General features: G+C 43.3%; 1 protein-coding gene across 1 annotated transcript in view; it reads left to right on the forward strand.

The window, feature by feature from the left end:
* The first annotated feature begins 215 nt into the window (after window positions 1-215).
* Window positions 216-17,942, forward strand: part of LOC115191684 (zeta-sarcoglycan) — a 208,143-nt gene continuing 190,416 nt past the window's right edge. The window contains exon 1 of the mRNA XM_029749529.1: window positions 216-256. Coding sequence (XP_029605389.1) covers window positions 239-256 — 18 coding nt within the window. The 5' untranslated portion in view covers window positions 216-238. The remainder of the gene's footprint in view (window positions 257-17,942) is intronic.

Raw genomic sequence — 17,942 nt, forward strand, 5'->3', positions numbered from 1 at the left:
ACGTTTTCCCACCACTCAAAAGGGAAACACTATACATTCCATTACAATATGCTTCCTAAATGGGGCTTTCAGTGGCGCAGCTCGGCGGCAAAGAGAGACACGCCTGTAAGCGCTCCGACAGAAGAATCGTTAGACGAGCACTAATGCCCGCACACAGATGCCAGAGATTTTGATTCACGCCAGTTCCAATTGAATCGCACTCTAAAAGACCCTTTTGGATTGTGAAGGGGGACTATGGATGGAACAGTGCGCTGGGGTAGGTGCTTTACTACTGTACACGTGTGTGTGTTTTCTGCTTAAACACCAGCCCCTCGTGTCACACCTGAGGAGCCTCTGCTATGAGTGCAGGTCTACTGTTGGTGATATTGGGAAATCTGGGCCATGTTCACAGAGTGACAGTACCTTCAGATAGCAGGCCTGCATGAGACTAAGGCGAAGCAGCTAGCGAGGTACTGCTCCAGGTCAGCAGTCATGGACGGCCTTGCTGTGTTTCCCTAGGTGTCCTGAAATGTTTTAATCGTTCTTGTATGAACGATGATTTGTGGATTCAAACAAAGTGTTTCAAATGTGTGTGTGTGTGTGTGTGTGTGTGTGTGTGTGTGTGTGTGTGTGTGTGTGTGTGTGTGTGTGTGTGTGTGTGTGTGTGTGTGTGTGTGTGTGTGTGTGTGTGTGTGTGTGTGTGTGTGTGTCTGAGTAGCGCTGTCACAGTGGAGTCTCTGTTAGTCCAGCAGGCCTGACGAGAGGCAACAGTGAAAGCAACTGAGGGAATTAATGCAGTGGCAGCGACTCAGCACTGCAGAGAGAGAGACAAGAGAGTGGGAGAGAGAGAGAGACAATGAGAAATATATAGCGAAAGGGAGAGCGGGGGAGAGACTAGAAAGGGAGAGAGAGAAAGAAAGGGAGAGCGGGGGAGAGAAGAGAAAGGAAAGCCTTGATGTGTCACTGATTGTTAAGTCTTACTTTGGGTGTTTGATTGCAAGCATGGTGTCCATCTCAGTCTTCACACACCTACATACAGGAAGCTGGTGTATAATAGTTAGCGTGTGTCCACCGTGTCCAAGTATCAAGGCATTGGACTCGCGTCTCAACCGAAACTCCTAAGGCGACACAGTGGTTACCTCCATTTTACTCTCAGCCGGTGTTTATATTACAGTGTCTAGATGACAGTCAGCTCCCACACAACCGGAATGCAGAAAGGTATTTACTGACTGCTCCTGTCTGAGTCTTGAACACATGAAGACAGCAGTTAGGGGACAACCAAACACCATTGCCTCATCCTCTACCCACAATCCTCTTCGGTTTCTGCATTAAGGAAGTGGTGTTGTGCAGACCCTTGTCTTTGATCATGCTAAAATGTGCTTTTAACCACAGCTCTTGGATCAGATTACCTTAAACTCAATCCTGACATTAACCTAGGGGGATGAAAGTAAGATCTGACCCTGTATCAGTGTGTATTTCTCCCTGCAGTTTAGGAGTTAAGCCTCCGCTAGGCTGGAGGCTGCATTTAAAACACTCTGCATCAGGATGAAGTCATGAGCTCAGTCAGCTATGGGAACTGTGGGTTGCCATAGAAATTAGAACCGGTGAGTTGGAGAGAGAGGGAGGGAAGAGAGGAGAGAGAGAGGAGGCAGGAAGGGGAGAGGTACCCATGGCAACAGAAGCATTCTAAATAGAAGCCGAGACTGACCTGCCTTGGCGAGTGTTAAGTCAGGCCTACACCCACGCACACAAGCGAGGGCACACACAAAAACGTATGTACACACATGCATCCAGGCACATGGAGAGAGAGAGAGAGACGTCTGAAGAAAAGGTAAGAAACCCCACTGTGGAACCACTAGACTATTGGTACAGCAAATGTCAGACAAGACACTTCTGTCTCTGTTTTCTCCCCACCCGCCTCCTCAGTCATGTAAGCAGGGTGTGTAAAGTCAACCAAGCGACATTGTAGAGCGAGAGAGACGTTAAAACAATGGGGTTCATTAACACTTCTGTGACACGGTACATTCCCTCGTTCCCTCACTTATTCTCTTTCTCTCACTCGACTGACACTCGCTCACTAAAAGGAAAAGTAGAATTCGATTGACAGTGTTGTTTGGGTCTTGTAGCCACACTGCTTGTTTCTAGCCTGGTCCCAGATCTGTTTGACAATGACCATCGGAGTTGACAAAACGGCACAAACAGATCTGGGACCAGGCTAGCTTGTTTCTACACCGCTTCTGAATCACAATGCCATCGGACTAGTGTCGGTGCTTTCGACACATACAGTGAGGGAAAAAAGTATTTGATCCCCTGCTGATTTTGTACGTTTGCCCACTGACAAAGAAATGACCAGTCTATTATGTTAATGGTAGGTTTATTTGAACAGTGAGAGACAGAATAACAACAACAACTAAAATCCAGAAAAACGCATGTCAAAAATGTTATAAAATGATTTGCATTTTAATGAGGGAAATAAGTATTTGACCCCCTCTCAATCAGAAAGATTTCTGGCTCCCAGGTGTCTTTTATACAGGTAACGAGCTGAGATTAGGAGCACACTCTTAAAGGGAGTGCTCCTAATCTCAGCTTGTTACCTGTATAAAAGACACCTGTCCACAGAAGCAATCAATCAATCAGGTTCCAAACTCTCCATCCACCATGGCCAAGACCAAAGAGCTCTCCAAGGATGTCAGGGACAAGATTGTAGACCTACACAAGGCTGGAATGGGCTACAAGACCATCGCCAAGCAGCTTGGTTAGAAGGTGACAACAGTTGGTGTGATTATTCGCAAATGGAAGAAACACAAAAGAACTGTCAATCTCCCTCGGCCTGGGGCTCCATGCAAGATCTCACCCCGTGGAGTTGCAATGATCATGAGAACGGTGAGGAATCAGCCCAGAACTACACGGGAGGATCTTGTCAATGATCTCAAGGCAGCTGGGACCATAGTCACCAAGAAAAACAATTGGTAACACACTATGCCGTGAAGGGCTGAAATCCTGCAGCGCCCACAAGGTCCCCCTGCTCAAGAATACATATACATGCCCGTCTGAAGTTTGCCAATGTACATCTGAATGATTCAGAGGACAACTGGTGAAAGTGTTGTGGTCAGATGAGACCAAAATGGAGCTGTTGTTTGGAGGAGGAGGAATGCTGCCTATGACCCCAAGAAAACCATCTCCACCGTCAAACATGGAGGTGGAAACATTATGCTTTGGGGGTGTTTTTCTGCTAAGGGGACAGGACAACTTCACCGCATCAAAGGGACGATGGAGGGGCCTCCTCCCCTCAGCCAGGGCATTGAAAATGGGTCGTGGATGGGTATTCCAGCATGACAATGACCCAAAACACACGGCCAAGGCAACAAAGGAGTGGCTCAAGAAGAAGCACATTAAGGTCCTGGAGTGGCCTAGCCAGTCTCCAGACCTTAATCCCATAGAAAATCTGTGGAGGGAGCTGAAGGTTCGAGTTGCCAAACATCAGCCTCGAAACCTTAATGACTTGGAGAAGATCTGCAAAGAGGAGTGGGACAAAATCCCTCCTGAGATGTGTGCAAACCTGGTGGCCAACTAAAAGAAACGTCTGACCTCTGTGATTGCCAACAAGTGTTATGCCACCAAGTACTAAGTAATATTTTGCAGAGGGGTCAAATACTTATTTCCCTCATTAAAATGCAAATAAATGTATAACATTTTTTACATGTGTTTTTCTGGATTTTTTTGTTGTTATTCTGTCTCTCACTGTTAAAATAAACCTACCATTAAAATTATAGACTGATCATTTCTTTGTCAGTGGGCAAACGTACAAAATCAGCACAGGATCAAACACTTGTTTCCCTCACTGTAGCTGACCTGGGGGTAAACATCATACCACATCAATTGATTGTATAGCAAATAAGCTAGTGTTATAAACAGCTAGGTATACCCTGCCTGACTGGGAGATCTCTAGTGTTATAAACAGCTAGGTATACCCTGCCTGACTGGGAGATCTCTAGTGTTATAAACAGCTAGGTATACCCTGCCTGACTGGGAGATCTCTAGTGTTATAAACAGCTAGGTATACCCTGCCTGACTGGGAGATCTCTAGTGTTAGATTGGAGAGCAGAGACAGGATGGTGATGGAATGATGTGTTCTCTCTCTCTGTAGAAAACACACACGTTCAGTAGTCTCATGTTATAATGCACCGACCACCCCGGTTTTACCATTCTACAGTACTCTGTCTACTACAGATACTATAATATACTACAGTACATCACCTGTCTACTACAGATACTATAATATACTACAGTATATCACCTGTCTACTACAGATACTATAATATACTACAGTATATCACCTGTCTACAACAGATACTATAATATACTACAGTATATCACCTGTCTACTACAGATACTATAATATACTACAGTACATCACCTGTCTACTACAGATACTATAATATACTACAGTACATCACCTGTCTACTACAGATACTATACTATACTACAGTACATCACCTGACTACTACAGATACTATACTATACTACAGTACATCACCTGTCTACTACAGATACTATAATATACTACAGTACATCACCTGTCTACTACAGAGACTATAATATACTACAGTATATCACCTGTCTACTACAGATACTATAATATACTACAGTATATCACCTGTCTACTACAGATACTATAATATACTACAGTATATCACCTGTCTACTACAGATACTATAATATACTACAGTACATCACCTGTCTACTACAGATACTATAATATACTACAGTATATCACCTGTCTACTACAGATACTATAATATACTACAGTACATCACCTGTCTACTACAGATACTATAATATACTACAGTATATCACCTGACTACTACAGATACTATACTATACTACAGTACATCACCTGTCTACTACAGATACTATAAGATACTACAGTACCTGCTCGATTCGTTTTTTTAAATGTTTTTTTAGTGAACAAAAATAGTAGTGATTATGAATACTCCCAATATTATTGGTGTCATGGTTGTAAAAAAAAGAGCGGGGGAAAGAGAAAGAGAGAAAGGGAGGCATATAAATACAGAGCGTGAGAAAGAGAGACGGAGAAATGCAGAGAAAGAGGGAGAGAGGACATGAGAGAGAGAGAGAGAGACAGAGGGAGAAAGACAAAGGGAGGCAGGGTTGGAGGAGGAGATTGAGGTGTGTTCAGCAGAGGGTGAGATCATTACCCTGTTCCAGTGAGCTGCACATTTGTGATATTGCAGAATATGTTTGGAAGGACACACCTGCGTTTAGAATCTACCCATGGTGCATCTGTATTCCTTGTTGTTGTCGGGGGAGGAGGGGTGCTGATTAAGGCCTGGTTTCATTAACAACAGAGCGAGCCAGACCATTAATCACCTGGTTACAGGGGGGTACGGAGGACGGTGAGCAGGGTGGAGGGTACCAAGATGGCTCCTAACGGTCCGCTGATTACAATAACTGCACAGATAATGAAATTGTCTCTCGTCTCAATCACCGAGAAATTAGACACTTGGGAGAAACACAGTGGGTGGTTTGAGAACTGTGGCTTTCGGGCAAGATGGCGACACTTCCTCTGAGATATGTTTGGTGCAGAGTCTGTTACAGCTTCCATCAATAGATCGTAACTGTAGTGGCTAAATTGTCCAATATAATTGTCTCGATAGAATTTCCATTTTAATTCTTTAACCACACGTGACGCATACAAATCCAATGTCCAGAGTTTGATTCAACTTGAAAAATGATAATACATTGATTTGTCGCTACAGTATTCTACCAAAACTAATTGTGATGCTTAAACTAAAGAAACAAACTGCATTGTAAACATGGTCTTGTATGGTCAAAATAGTGTGTGCTGCTATTCCAGTCACTCCCAGTAGGCCTTGGAGCAAGTCTGCCTTTTAACTGTATTCTCCATTGGCCTGTAGAGGGGGAACACACACTTGACAGGGGATTAATGGCAAACACACATACAACAGAACTGCGTCATGAATTGGAAACATGCAAATATACAATATGACCTATTCGGGCTCCTAAATGATCAATATAATGATCGTTATCGACATTATCGGTACACATTACTGCCTAGTGCTTGGGGTTTTGAAGTGAATAGCTCTCTCTCTCTCTCTGTAGGTTGAAGATGTACACCATTCCCTATGGTCTTCTCTCAGATGCCATAGCAGATCTTCTGAACAGATCTGTGTGTCTGGAGTTACGTACCCTGATTGTACAAGCTGTACTGCTGTAGTAGTTCAGCAGCCTTGACTGGTGAAGAAGTAAGGGAATGGATAGTTTGTCTCATGTTGAAGCATCAGTTAATGCAATGTAGCCATGGTTCATCTAGGTGTTTCTTGTTTTGCACACGCACACACACACGCACACGCACACACATCACCTAAATAATTTAGGCCCAGCGTTCCTGTGTGGCTCAGTTGGTAGAGCATGGTGCTTGCAACATCAGGGTTCTGGGTTTAATTCCCTCAGGGGGACCAGTACGAAAAAGTAAAAATATGAATCCACTCACTACTATAAGTCACTCTGGATAAGAATGTCTGCTAAATGATTGAAATGTGAAAATATAACGTTGATTGAGTTTTACAGGAAGCGCACCGTCCCGTCGACGCACAGATGGGGAATGTCACATCACTCTCACACACACACACTCAAAGTGCTAATACCGTTAGAGACTGCAACCAGCAATGCGGCAACATCCAATATATATGCTAACCAGAAACACAAAGGGCCACTTTGAACAGAATTATCATAAAGCCCCTTTCACTGACTAGGAGAAGCATAGTGGAGATGTTGTTCCAGGAACACTGAGAGGGTCCATAGAAACGGTTCTTACCTGGTTGGAAAACATTTGAGGGAGTAAGTTCCAATTTCTACCCCTCCGAGCGATACATCAGTGTGGATGAAATACCCGGTGAGAGGAATGGGTGGATGATGAAGGGAGGAATGGGTGGATGATGAAGGGAGGAATGGGTGGATGATGAAGGGAGGAATGGGTGGATGATGAAGGGAGGAATGGGTGGATGATGAAGGGAGGAATGGGTGGATGATGAAGGGAGGAATGGGTGGATGATGAAGGGAGGAATGGGTGGATGATGAAGGGAGGAATGGGTGGATGATGAAGGGAGGAATGGGTGGATGATGAAGGGAGGAATGGGTGGATGATGAAGGGAGGAATGGGTGGATGATGAAGGGAGGAATGGGTGGATGATGAAGGGAGGAATGGGTGGATGATGAAGGGAGGAATGGGTGGATGATGAAGGGAGGACTGGGTGGATGATGAAGGGAGGAATGGGTGGATGATGAAGGGAGGAATGGGTGGATGATGAAGGGAGGACTGGGTGGATGATGAAGGGAGGAATGGCTGGATGATGAAGGGAGGAATGGGTGGATGATGAAGGGCGGAATGGCTGGATGATGAAGGGAGGAATGGCTGGATGATGAAGGGAGGAATGGGTGGATGATGAAGGGAGGAATGGATAAATACATGGATGAATGGATGTATGGATGAATGATTGCATAGGTCGATAACTTAGTGAGGGTACGGTATCGCCATTCGAGATAATGAGAAAGAGAGAGATAGACAGAGAGAGAGAGAGAGAGACAGAGAGAGACAGAAAGAGAGAGAGACTGAGCGAGACAGAAAGAGAGAGATAGACTGAGAAAGAGAGAGACTGAGAGATAGAAAGAGAGAGATAGACAGAGAGAGACAGAAAGAGAGAGATAGACTGAGAAAGAGAGAGGCTGAGAGACAGAAAGAGAGAGATAGACAGAGAGAGAGACAGAGAGAGAGAGAGAAAGAGAGAGATAGACTGAGAAAGAGAGACAGAGATAGAAAGAGAGAGACAGAGAGAGAGAGAGACTGAGAGAGAGACAGAAAGAGAGAGATAGACTGAAAAAGAGAGAGACTGAGAGATAGAAAGAGAGAGATAGACAGAGAGAGACAGAAAGAGAGAGAGACTGAGAAAGAGAGAGGCTGAGAGACAGAAAGAGAGAGAGACAGAGAGAGAGAGAGAGAAAGAGAGAGATAGACTGAGAAAGAGAGACAGAGATAGAAAGAGAGAGATAGACAGAAAGAGAGAGAGAGACTGAGAGAGAGAGACAGAGAGAGAGAGAGAAACTGAGAGAGAGATAGACTAAGAGAGAGAGAGACTGAGAGAGAGAGAAAGAGAGAGAGAGAAAGAGAGAGAGATAAACTGACAGAAAGAGAGGAGGACTCTAAGCATACTTGGCACCGGAGGGTCATTATCAATAGTGTTAATGCCATTGTCTTCCATCTGAATGGAATTATTCAGCCTGTGATGTAGAGGCCTTGTCATCTCCCAGCCTCGTCCCTATTCATAAATACATAGTTGTGTGTGTGTGTGTGTGTGTGTGTTAATCAGCCATTAAGGGAATAGAGATCATGTTTATTGTTAATATTATTATTACTTACACATTATTATTACACCGTTTCTATGGTGATTGTGCAATTACCATAGAAACGGTGCGATAAACACATTATTTATTGTATACAAATTAAGAGGCACTCATTGGTGTTCCATACGCTGCCATACATTAACCTCTTGTGAAAGCGATGGGAAACCATTGCCAGGAAGGTAAATAAACAGGGCCCGTAATCACAAAGAGCGCTGGGCCCTGGTCAGAGGTAGTGCACTATATAGGGAGTAAGGTGCCATTTGGGACCAGCCCTAATGTAGCTTTGAGTTGGCTCTGAAAGACCCTGTAATAGCTGTTTTCCTATTTGGGTAGAATGGGCCGACCCTCGCTCCTGTTCCTGGAAGGCTCTGCTTGACCTGGCACTCTGGACATGCTGCTTCTTCTTCATCTTCTTGTACTGACTCATTTTCCATACCACATTATTTTGTCCCTGCCAAACATCCCCCCCTCCTTTCAGAGGAAGAGAGAAAGAGATTTTGCAAGTTGGCGTTCGTACAAATGTCGGATTTCCTAGTGCAAGCTGGTCTTTCTTTTGTTGTTGATGTATTTTCGTGTTTTTTTGTTCTTGCACATGTTTACACGCACAGATGACTGCACACACACACACAGGCACGAACACATACACACGCACACACAGGAAGGTAAATAAACAGGCACACTTACATACACATTTGCTCCCCCATCCCCCCAGACACACCCCCACACCTTGTCCTGTCCCCTCCTCTGGGGTAGGATGTGGGCATTGGTGCAGTCCTCAGTTGTCATTTCGGAAGCACAGAAGCTATACCTTGCAGAACTTCTGCCTCTAATTCATAAAGACACTGTGATGATGGCAGGTTAACACTATTTTAACATACAGAGAAGGCTCTATTAACATATGGTTAACACTATATTAACATACAGAGAAGGTTGTATTAACATATGGTTAACACTATTTTAACATACAGAGAAGGCTGTATTAACATATGGTTAACACTATATTAACATACAGAGAAGGCTGTATTAACATATGGTTAACACTATTTTAACATACAGAGAAGGCTCTATTAGCATATGGTTAACACTATATTAACATACAGAGAAGGTTGTATTAACATATGGTTAACACTATTTTAACATACAGAGAAGGCTGTATTAACATATGGTTAACACTATATTAACATATGGTTAACACTATATTAACATGTAGAGAAGGCTGTATTAACATATGGTTAACACTACATTAACATACAGAGAAGGCTGTATTAACATATGGTTAACACTATATTAACATACAGAGAAGGCTGTATTAACATATGGTTAACACTATATTAACATACAGAGAAGGCTGTATTAACATATGGTTAACACTATATTAACATACAGAGAAGGTTGTATTAACATATGGTTAACACTATTTTAACATACAGAGAAGGCTCTATTAGCATATGGTTAACACTATATTAACATACAGAGAAGGTTGTATTAACATATGGTTAACACTATATTAACATACAGAGAAGTCGGAAGTTTACATACACTTAGGTTGGAGTCATTAAAACTTGTTATTCAACCACTCCACAAATTTCTTGTTAACAAACTATAGTTTTGGCAAGTCGGTTATGACATCTACTTTGTACATGACACAAGTAATTTTTCCAACAATTGTTTACAGACAGATTATTTGACTTATAATTCACTGTATCACAATTCCAGTGGGTCAGAAGAATTACACACACTAAATTGACTGTCCCGTTAAAGAGCTTGGAAAATTCCCCAAAATGAAGAGGCTAATGGAGGTGTACCTGTGGATGTATTTCAAGGCCTACCTTCAAACTCAGTGCCTCTTTGTGTCACGACTTCCGCCGAAGTCGGCCCCTCTCCTTGTTCGGGCGGCGTTCGGCGGTCGACGTCACCGGCTTACTAGTCACCACCGATCTATGTTTCCCTGTTCAGTTTGTTTTGTCTTAATTATACACACCTGTTTTCAATTTCCTGATTATGTTACTTATTTAACCCTCTGGCTTCCCTGTTTGTCTTGTCCGTGATTGTTCATGTTTTGTGGTTGTTGGAGGTGTTTCTCCCAACCCTGTTATTTTGCTGTGGGAGAAGTCTTATTGTGGTTTTCAGTAAACACGTTTTGTTTGCACTCATCCCTGTGTCTTGCGCCTGACTCCGATACTTCTTCTAACGAAAGCGTTACACTTTGCTTGACATCATGGGAAAATCAAAAGAAATCAGCCAAGTCCTCAGAAAAAAATTGTAGACCTCCACAAGTCTTGTTTATCCTTGGGAGCAATTTACAAATGCCAGAAGGTACCACGTTCATCTGTACAAACAATAGTACGCTAGTATAAACACCATGGGTGTCACGTCCTGACCAGTAAAAGGGGTCATTTGTCATTGTAGTATGGTCAGGGCGTGGCAGGGGGTGTTGTTTTTGTGTGTTTTGGGGTTGGTTTGTTTCATGGGGATTTGTTCTAATTTTAATTTTCTATGTTCATTTTCTATGTGTAGCCGAGTATGGTTTCTAATCAGAGGCAGGTGTCTTTCATTGTCTCTGATTGGAAGCCATACTTAGGCAGCCTGTTTTTTCCTGTGGGTTGTGGGTGGTTGTTTTTTCGTATTGTCTATGTTACCTTACGGAACTGTCGTTTGTTTATTTTGTTTAAGTGTTCTCTTTAATAAAATAAAAGAAGATGAGCACTCAACACACTGCGCCTTGGTCTGTCCCTTCCGACAGTTATGACAATGGGACCACGCAGCCGTCATACCGCTCAGGAAGGAGACGCGTTCTGTCTTCTACAGATGAACGTAGTTTGGTGCGAAAAGTGCAAATCAATCCCAGAACAACAGCAAAGGACCTTGTGAAGATGCTGGAGGAAACAGGTACAAAAGTATCTATATCCACAGTAAAACGAGTCCTATATCGATATAACCTGAAAGGCCGCTCAGCAAAGAAGAAGCCATTGCTCCAAAACTGCCATAAAAAGCCAGGCTACGGTTTGCAACTGCACATGGGGACAAAGATCGTACTTTTTGGAGAAATGTCCTCTGGTCTGATGAAACAAAAATAGAACTGTTTGGCCATAAAGACCATCATTATGTTTGGAGGAAAAAGGGGGGGCTTGCAAGCCAAAGAACACCATCCCAACCGTGAAGCACGGGGGTGGCAGCATCATGCCATGGGTGTGCTTTGCTGCAGGAGGGACTGGTGCACTTCACAAAATAGATGGCATCATGAGAAAGGAAAATTTATGTGGATATATTGAAGCAACATCTCAAGACATCAGTCAGGAAGTTAAAGCTTGGTCGCAAATGGGTCTTCCAAATGGACAATGACCCCAAGCATACTTCCAAAGTTGTGGCAAAATGGCTTAAGGACAACAAAGTCAAGGTATTGGAGTGGCCATCACAAAGCCCTGACCTCAAGCCTATAGAAAACTTCAGAATTCCACTGTATTTAGAAGGCTGTATTAACATATGGTTAACACTATCTTAACATATGGAGAAGACTGTATTAACATATGGTTAACACTATATTAAGATATGGTTAACACTATATTAACATATGGTTAACACTATATTAACATATGGTTAACTATATTAACATATGGTTAACACTATATTAACATGTAGAGAAGGCTGTATTAACATATAGTTAACAGTATATTAACATGTAGAGAAGGCTGTATTAACATATGGTTAACTATATTAACATATGGTTAACAGTATATTAACATGTAGAGAAGGCTGTATTAACTCCATACATCATGATTAAGGGTGATGGTGGGGCATAGCGTCACTCCTCTTTAACACATCGTGTAAATAGAGTTAAATAAAGCATAGTATCATGCGTTATGCACCATGTGCAGGGTGTTGCTTCATTAGATGGGAATAAGCCATGGGCTGGAGATGTGGTAGAAAGGTTTGAGTAATGCAGGGATCTGTTTAGTGTAGTGCCTAGAAGAGTGGTGGTGTTCTGTAGAATCAACAGCTCTTTTGACTAAGCTTAGCAACACAAGCACACAGACACACTTAAACACACACAAGCACACAGACGTTTGAACACACACACACAAGCCCACACGCATTCACACACCCTTTGTTTTTGAGTGCAGTAACAATTTATTTTGGCAATAAAATGTTTGTGTGCGTGTGCGTGTTTGTGTGTGTGTGTGTACACAACATGGGTACTAGGGAGACCATTTTGGAAGCACGTTCACGCTGGGTTGGTGCTTCTCTTCCTCTGTTTAGTCATGGTAGCTGTGGTGAGAACACGAACATTCAAGCACAGTTTGTTTACAGAGCTCTTTTGGCTCTGAAGAACCATCTCTCCCCGCAAACCGATTTATATTCAGCCCACATTTGTACATGTTTAATAAAATTATAACCCCAGTCAGGAGAAAGTGCTTCTTCTTCTTCTTCGTCTTTTTCCTCTTCGTCTTAAAAAATGTTTACAGTAATCCACCATGAATGAGCAACTGTCCTGTAGTGGGACTCTTTCTGCTATTGCTTCTGGCTGGACCCATGTAGGCAGAAATACCCGCTTCATGTTTGCTCCTTTTAAATACAGGTATGTCCTTTTAAATACAGGAATGACCTTTTAAATACAGGAATGTCCTTTTAAATACAGGAATGACCTTTTAAATACAGGAATGTCCTTTTAAATACAGGAATGTCCTTTTAAATACAGGAATGACCTTTTAAATACAGGAATGTCTTTTAAATACAGGAATGTCCTTTTAAATACAGGAATGTCCTTTTAAATACAGGTATGTCCTTTTAAATACAGGAATGTCCTTTTAAATACAGGAATGTCCTTTTAAATACAGGAATGGCCTTTTAAATACAGGAATGACCTTTTAAATACAGGAATGTCCTTTTAAATACAGGAATGACCTTTTAAATACAGGAATGGCCTTTTAAATACAGGAATGACCTTTTAAATACAGGAATGTCCTTTTAAATACAGGAATGTCCTTTTAAATACAGGAATGACCTTTTAAATACAGGAATGTCTTTTAAATACAGGAATGTCCTTTTAAATACAGGAATGTCCTTTTAAATACAGGAATGACCTTTTAAATACAGGAATGTCTTTTAAATACAGGAATGTCCTTTTAAATACAGGTATGTCCTTTTAAATACAGGAATGACCTTTTAAATACAGGAATGGCCTTTTAAATACAGGAATGACCTTTTAAATGCAGGAATGTCCTTTTAAATACAGGAATGACCTTTTAAATACAGGAATGACCTTTTAAATACAGGAATGTCCTTTTAAATACAGGAATGACCTTTTAAATACAGGAATGACCTTTTAAATACAGGAATGTCCTTTTAAATACAGGAATGACCTTTTAAATGCAGGAATGTCCTTTCAAATACAGGAATGTTTTTTTTTAAATACAGGAATGACCTTTTAAATGCAGGAATGTCCTTTCAAATACAGGAATGTTTTTTTTAAATACAGGAATGTTTTTTTTTAAATACAGGAATGACCTTTTAAATGCAGGAATGTCCTTTCAAATACAGGAATGTTTTTTTTAAATACAGGCAAACAAGAATATAACTGAAGCCCAAAGATGGGATCACAACTTTGCGTAAGTTTGCTGGCAGAATTTTCCCATTGTGAATATACTGGACATTAATATGTGTTCTTTATATGGTTACTATATCTATGTGAGTCCCATTGAGGTAGATATGTCTACTACAAGGGACATCTACTGTAAGTAGGGAGGCGAAAGTATTGTCCATGTTGATGGGTTATCATGGACACACAGCTGAGGTCTGTTGCATAAGGAAGGAGCCTTAAAACTCCACAGCTATGCCATCGTCAGGATATTGATGTTATAGCCTTATGGGTCACAGACCTGGAGAGATGAAGGTGTGTGTGTGTGTGTGTGTGTGTGTGTGTGTGTGTGTGTGTGTGTGTGTGTGTGTGTGTGTGTGTGTGTGTGTGTGTGTGTGTGTGTGTGTGTGTGTGTGTGTGTGTGTGTGTGTGAGAGGGAAAATAAGACTTGAATATGGATTCAAAATAAATCAATCCAGATGTATTTACCTGAGAGGGATAGCCCTAATGTAGGAAACAGACATCTTTCATTTTTGCCTGGTATTATCACAGCCCTAGTAGATAGACATCAGAGAGAGAGAGAGAGAGAGAGAGAGAGAGAGAGAGAAGGATGCGTGAGTGAAAGAGGGGGTGGGGTGAAAGTAACAAAGAAAAATTAAGAGACCCAGAGGGAGAGAGACTCAGAGAGAGAGAGGGAGAGACCCAGAGAGAGATTGAGAGATTCAGAGAGAGAGAGAGGGAGAGACCCAGAGAGAGGGAGAGACCCAGAGAGAGAGAGGGAGAGACCTAGAGAGAGGGAGAGACCCCGAGAGAGAGAGGGAGAGACCTAGAGAGAGGGAGAGACCCAGAGAGAGAGAGGGAGAGACCTAGAGAGAGAGACCCAGAGAGGGAGAGACCTAGAGAGAGAGACCCAGAGAGAGAGAGAGACCCAGAGGGAGAACGAGACCCAAAGCGATTCATAGCTCAATGTTCCGATTGGTTCCCTACTAGATCCCAGGGTTTTTAAGCCAGGCAATCAGCTCCACCGGGCCATTAAGGCCTATTTGCATCTGTTGACATGACAGGTGCTAAGGGACCCGCGGTGTGCCCGGTCCTCTTGGGCTGCCACCACCAGCGGGCCCACGCAATGTCACAGCCATTAATCAGTGATGAACTCCCAGTGACCAGGGACAGAGGCTGTGTCTCAAAGGGCACCCTATTCCTTATTTAGTTTACTACTTTCGACCAGACGCCATCAAAAGTAGTGCACTATGTAGGGAATATGGTGCCATTTGGGACGTAGCCAGAGTACCAGAGACACCGGGGTCGGGGCCAAGGGGACTCAGATGCCACCCAGCCATGGCAGATGTCATGGGGGACAGGCGCAGGAAAAAAGGCCCCTGATGGGCTGGGGTTGTTGGCTGGGAGTGAGGGAGGTTGGCAGATGCACAAGCAAAAACACACACACACAGAAATAGGTTGATGTAGTTTTTCTGCATGCACACACACACACACACACACAAGTAAACTCACCCAGGTACACACACATACCGGCATACCGCACACACCAACCAGTTGTAGATGTATGGTACTGTATGTATTCATTTGTGGATGTCCATCATCCATTTTGTACAAAATGTTACCAATTTGCAATACGTAAAATATGTTACGAATTCCAATTTGTTGTTGTGGCTAACGTTAGCAAGGTGGCTAGGTGGCTAACGCTAGCTAGGCTTGGGGTTAGGGGTTAAGGTTAGGTTGAACAATTAAAAATATATATATAATAATTTCACCTTTATTTAACTAGGCAAGTCAGTTAAGAACAAATTCTTATTTACAATTAGGGCCTACCATTAGGGTTAAGGGTTTGAGTTAGGGTAGGGATTAAGGTATGGTTAGGTTTAGGGGAAGGGTTATCTAACATGCTAAGTAGTTGCTAAAAAGTAGTAAATGGTCGCAAAGTTTCTAATTAGCTAAAATGCTAAAGTTGTGATTTGAACACGCAACCTTTGGGTTGCTAGACGTTCGTGTTACACGCCCACCTATCCACCCTGACAACCCCCTCCTTCATTACACGCCCCCCCATCCACCCTGACAACCCCCCTCCTTCATTACACGCCCACCCATCCACCCTGACAACCACTCTCCTTCATTACACGCCCACCCACCCACCCTGACAACCCCCCTCCTTCATTACACCCCCACCCATCCACCCTGAAAACCACTCTCCTTCGTTACACCCCCACCCATCCACCCTGACAACCACTCTCCTTCATTACACCCCCACCCATCCACCCTGAAAACCACTCTCCTTCGTTACACCCCCACCCATCCACCCTGACAACCACTCTCCTTCGTTACACCCCCACCCATCCACCCTGACAACCACTCTCCTTCGTTACACCCTCACCCATCCACCCTGACAACCACTCTCCTTCGTTACACCCCCACCGATCCACCCTGACAACCACTCTCCTTCGTTACACCCCTACCCATCCACCCTGACAACCCCCCTCCTTCTCATTACACGCCCACCCATCCACCCTGACCAATCACCCTCCTTCATTACACGCGCATCTATCCACCCTGACCAACCAACCACCCTCCTTTGTTTTTGCCTTAATGCCTTCTGTCTTATGTAATCACACCAAACATAACATCCTAACATATCATACACATCAAAGATGTACATTTACTATGTTACCTCTACTCTTTGAGACCGCGCACACACACACACACACACACACACACACACACACACACACCGTCACCATGCAGTGCCTTATTGGTATTTCTATCTCTGGGCCCATTTGATGTGCAATTACAACATAGCTAAAGATTCCTAGTGTACCTCAGCTCTGGCCTCTAGAAATTATGAAAGGAGAGAGAGATGTGTTATGTGCCTATAAGACAGGGTATCCTGATAGGAGAAGGGAGGGAGAGATGTTGCTATGTGCCTATAAGACAGGGTATCCTGATAGGAGAAGGGAGGGAGAGATGTGTTATGTGCCTATAAGACAGGGTATCCTGATAGGAGAAGGGAGGGAGAGAGGTTGCTATGTGCCTATAAGACAGGGTATCCTGATAGGAGAAGGGAGAGAGAGATGTGTTATGTGCCTATAAGACAGGGTATCCTGATAGGAGAAGGGAGGGAGAGATGTGTTATGTGCCTATAAGACAGGGTATCCTGATAGGAGAAGGGAGAGAGAGATGTGTTATGTGCCTATAAGACAGGGTATCCTGATAGGAGAAGGGAGGGAGAGATGTGTTATGTGCCTATAAGACAGGATATCCTGATAGGAGAAGGGAGGGAGAGAGGTTGCTATGTGCCTATAAGACAGGGTATCCTGATAGGAGAAGGGAGGGAGAGATGTTGCTATGTGCCTATAAGACAGGGTATCCTGATAGGAGAAGGGAGAGAGAGATGTTGCTATGTGCCTATAAGACAGGGTATCCTGATAGGAGAAGGGAGAGAGAGATGTTGCTATGTGCCTATAAGACAGGGTATCCTGATAGTAGAAGGGAGGGAGAGATGTTGCTATGTGCCTATAAGACAGGGTATCCTGATAGGAGAAGGGAGAGAGAGATGTTGCTATGTGCCTATAAGACAGGGTATCCTGATAGGAGAAGGGAGGGAGAGATGTGTTATGTGCCTATAAGACAGGGTATCCTGATAGGAGAAGGGAGGGAGAGATGTGTTATGTGCCTATAAGACAGGGTATCCTGATAGGAGAAGGGAGAGAGAGATGTTGCTATGTGCCTATAAGACAAGGTATCCTGATAGGAGAAGGGAGGGAGAGATGTGTTATGTGCCTATAAGACAGGGCATCCTGATAGGAGAAGGGAGGGAGAGATGTGTTATGTGCCTATAAGACAGGGTATCCTGATAGGAGAAGGGAGGGAGAGATGTTGCTATGTGCCTATAAGACAGGGTATCCTGATAGGAGAAGGGAGGGAGAGATGTTGC

The sequence above is a fragment of the Salmo trutta genome, chromosome 4 (assembly GCF_901001165.1).
Source record: "Salmo trutta chromosome 4, fSalTru1.1, whole genome shotgun sequence".
NCBI classification, from domain to species: Eukaryota; Metazoa; Chordata; class Actinopteri; order Salmoniformes; family Salmonidae; genus Salmo; species Salmo trutta.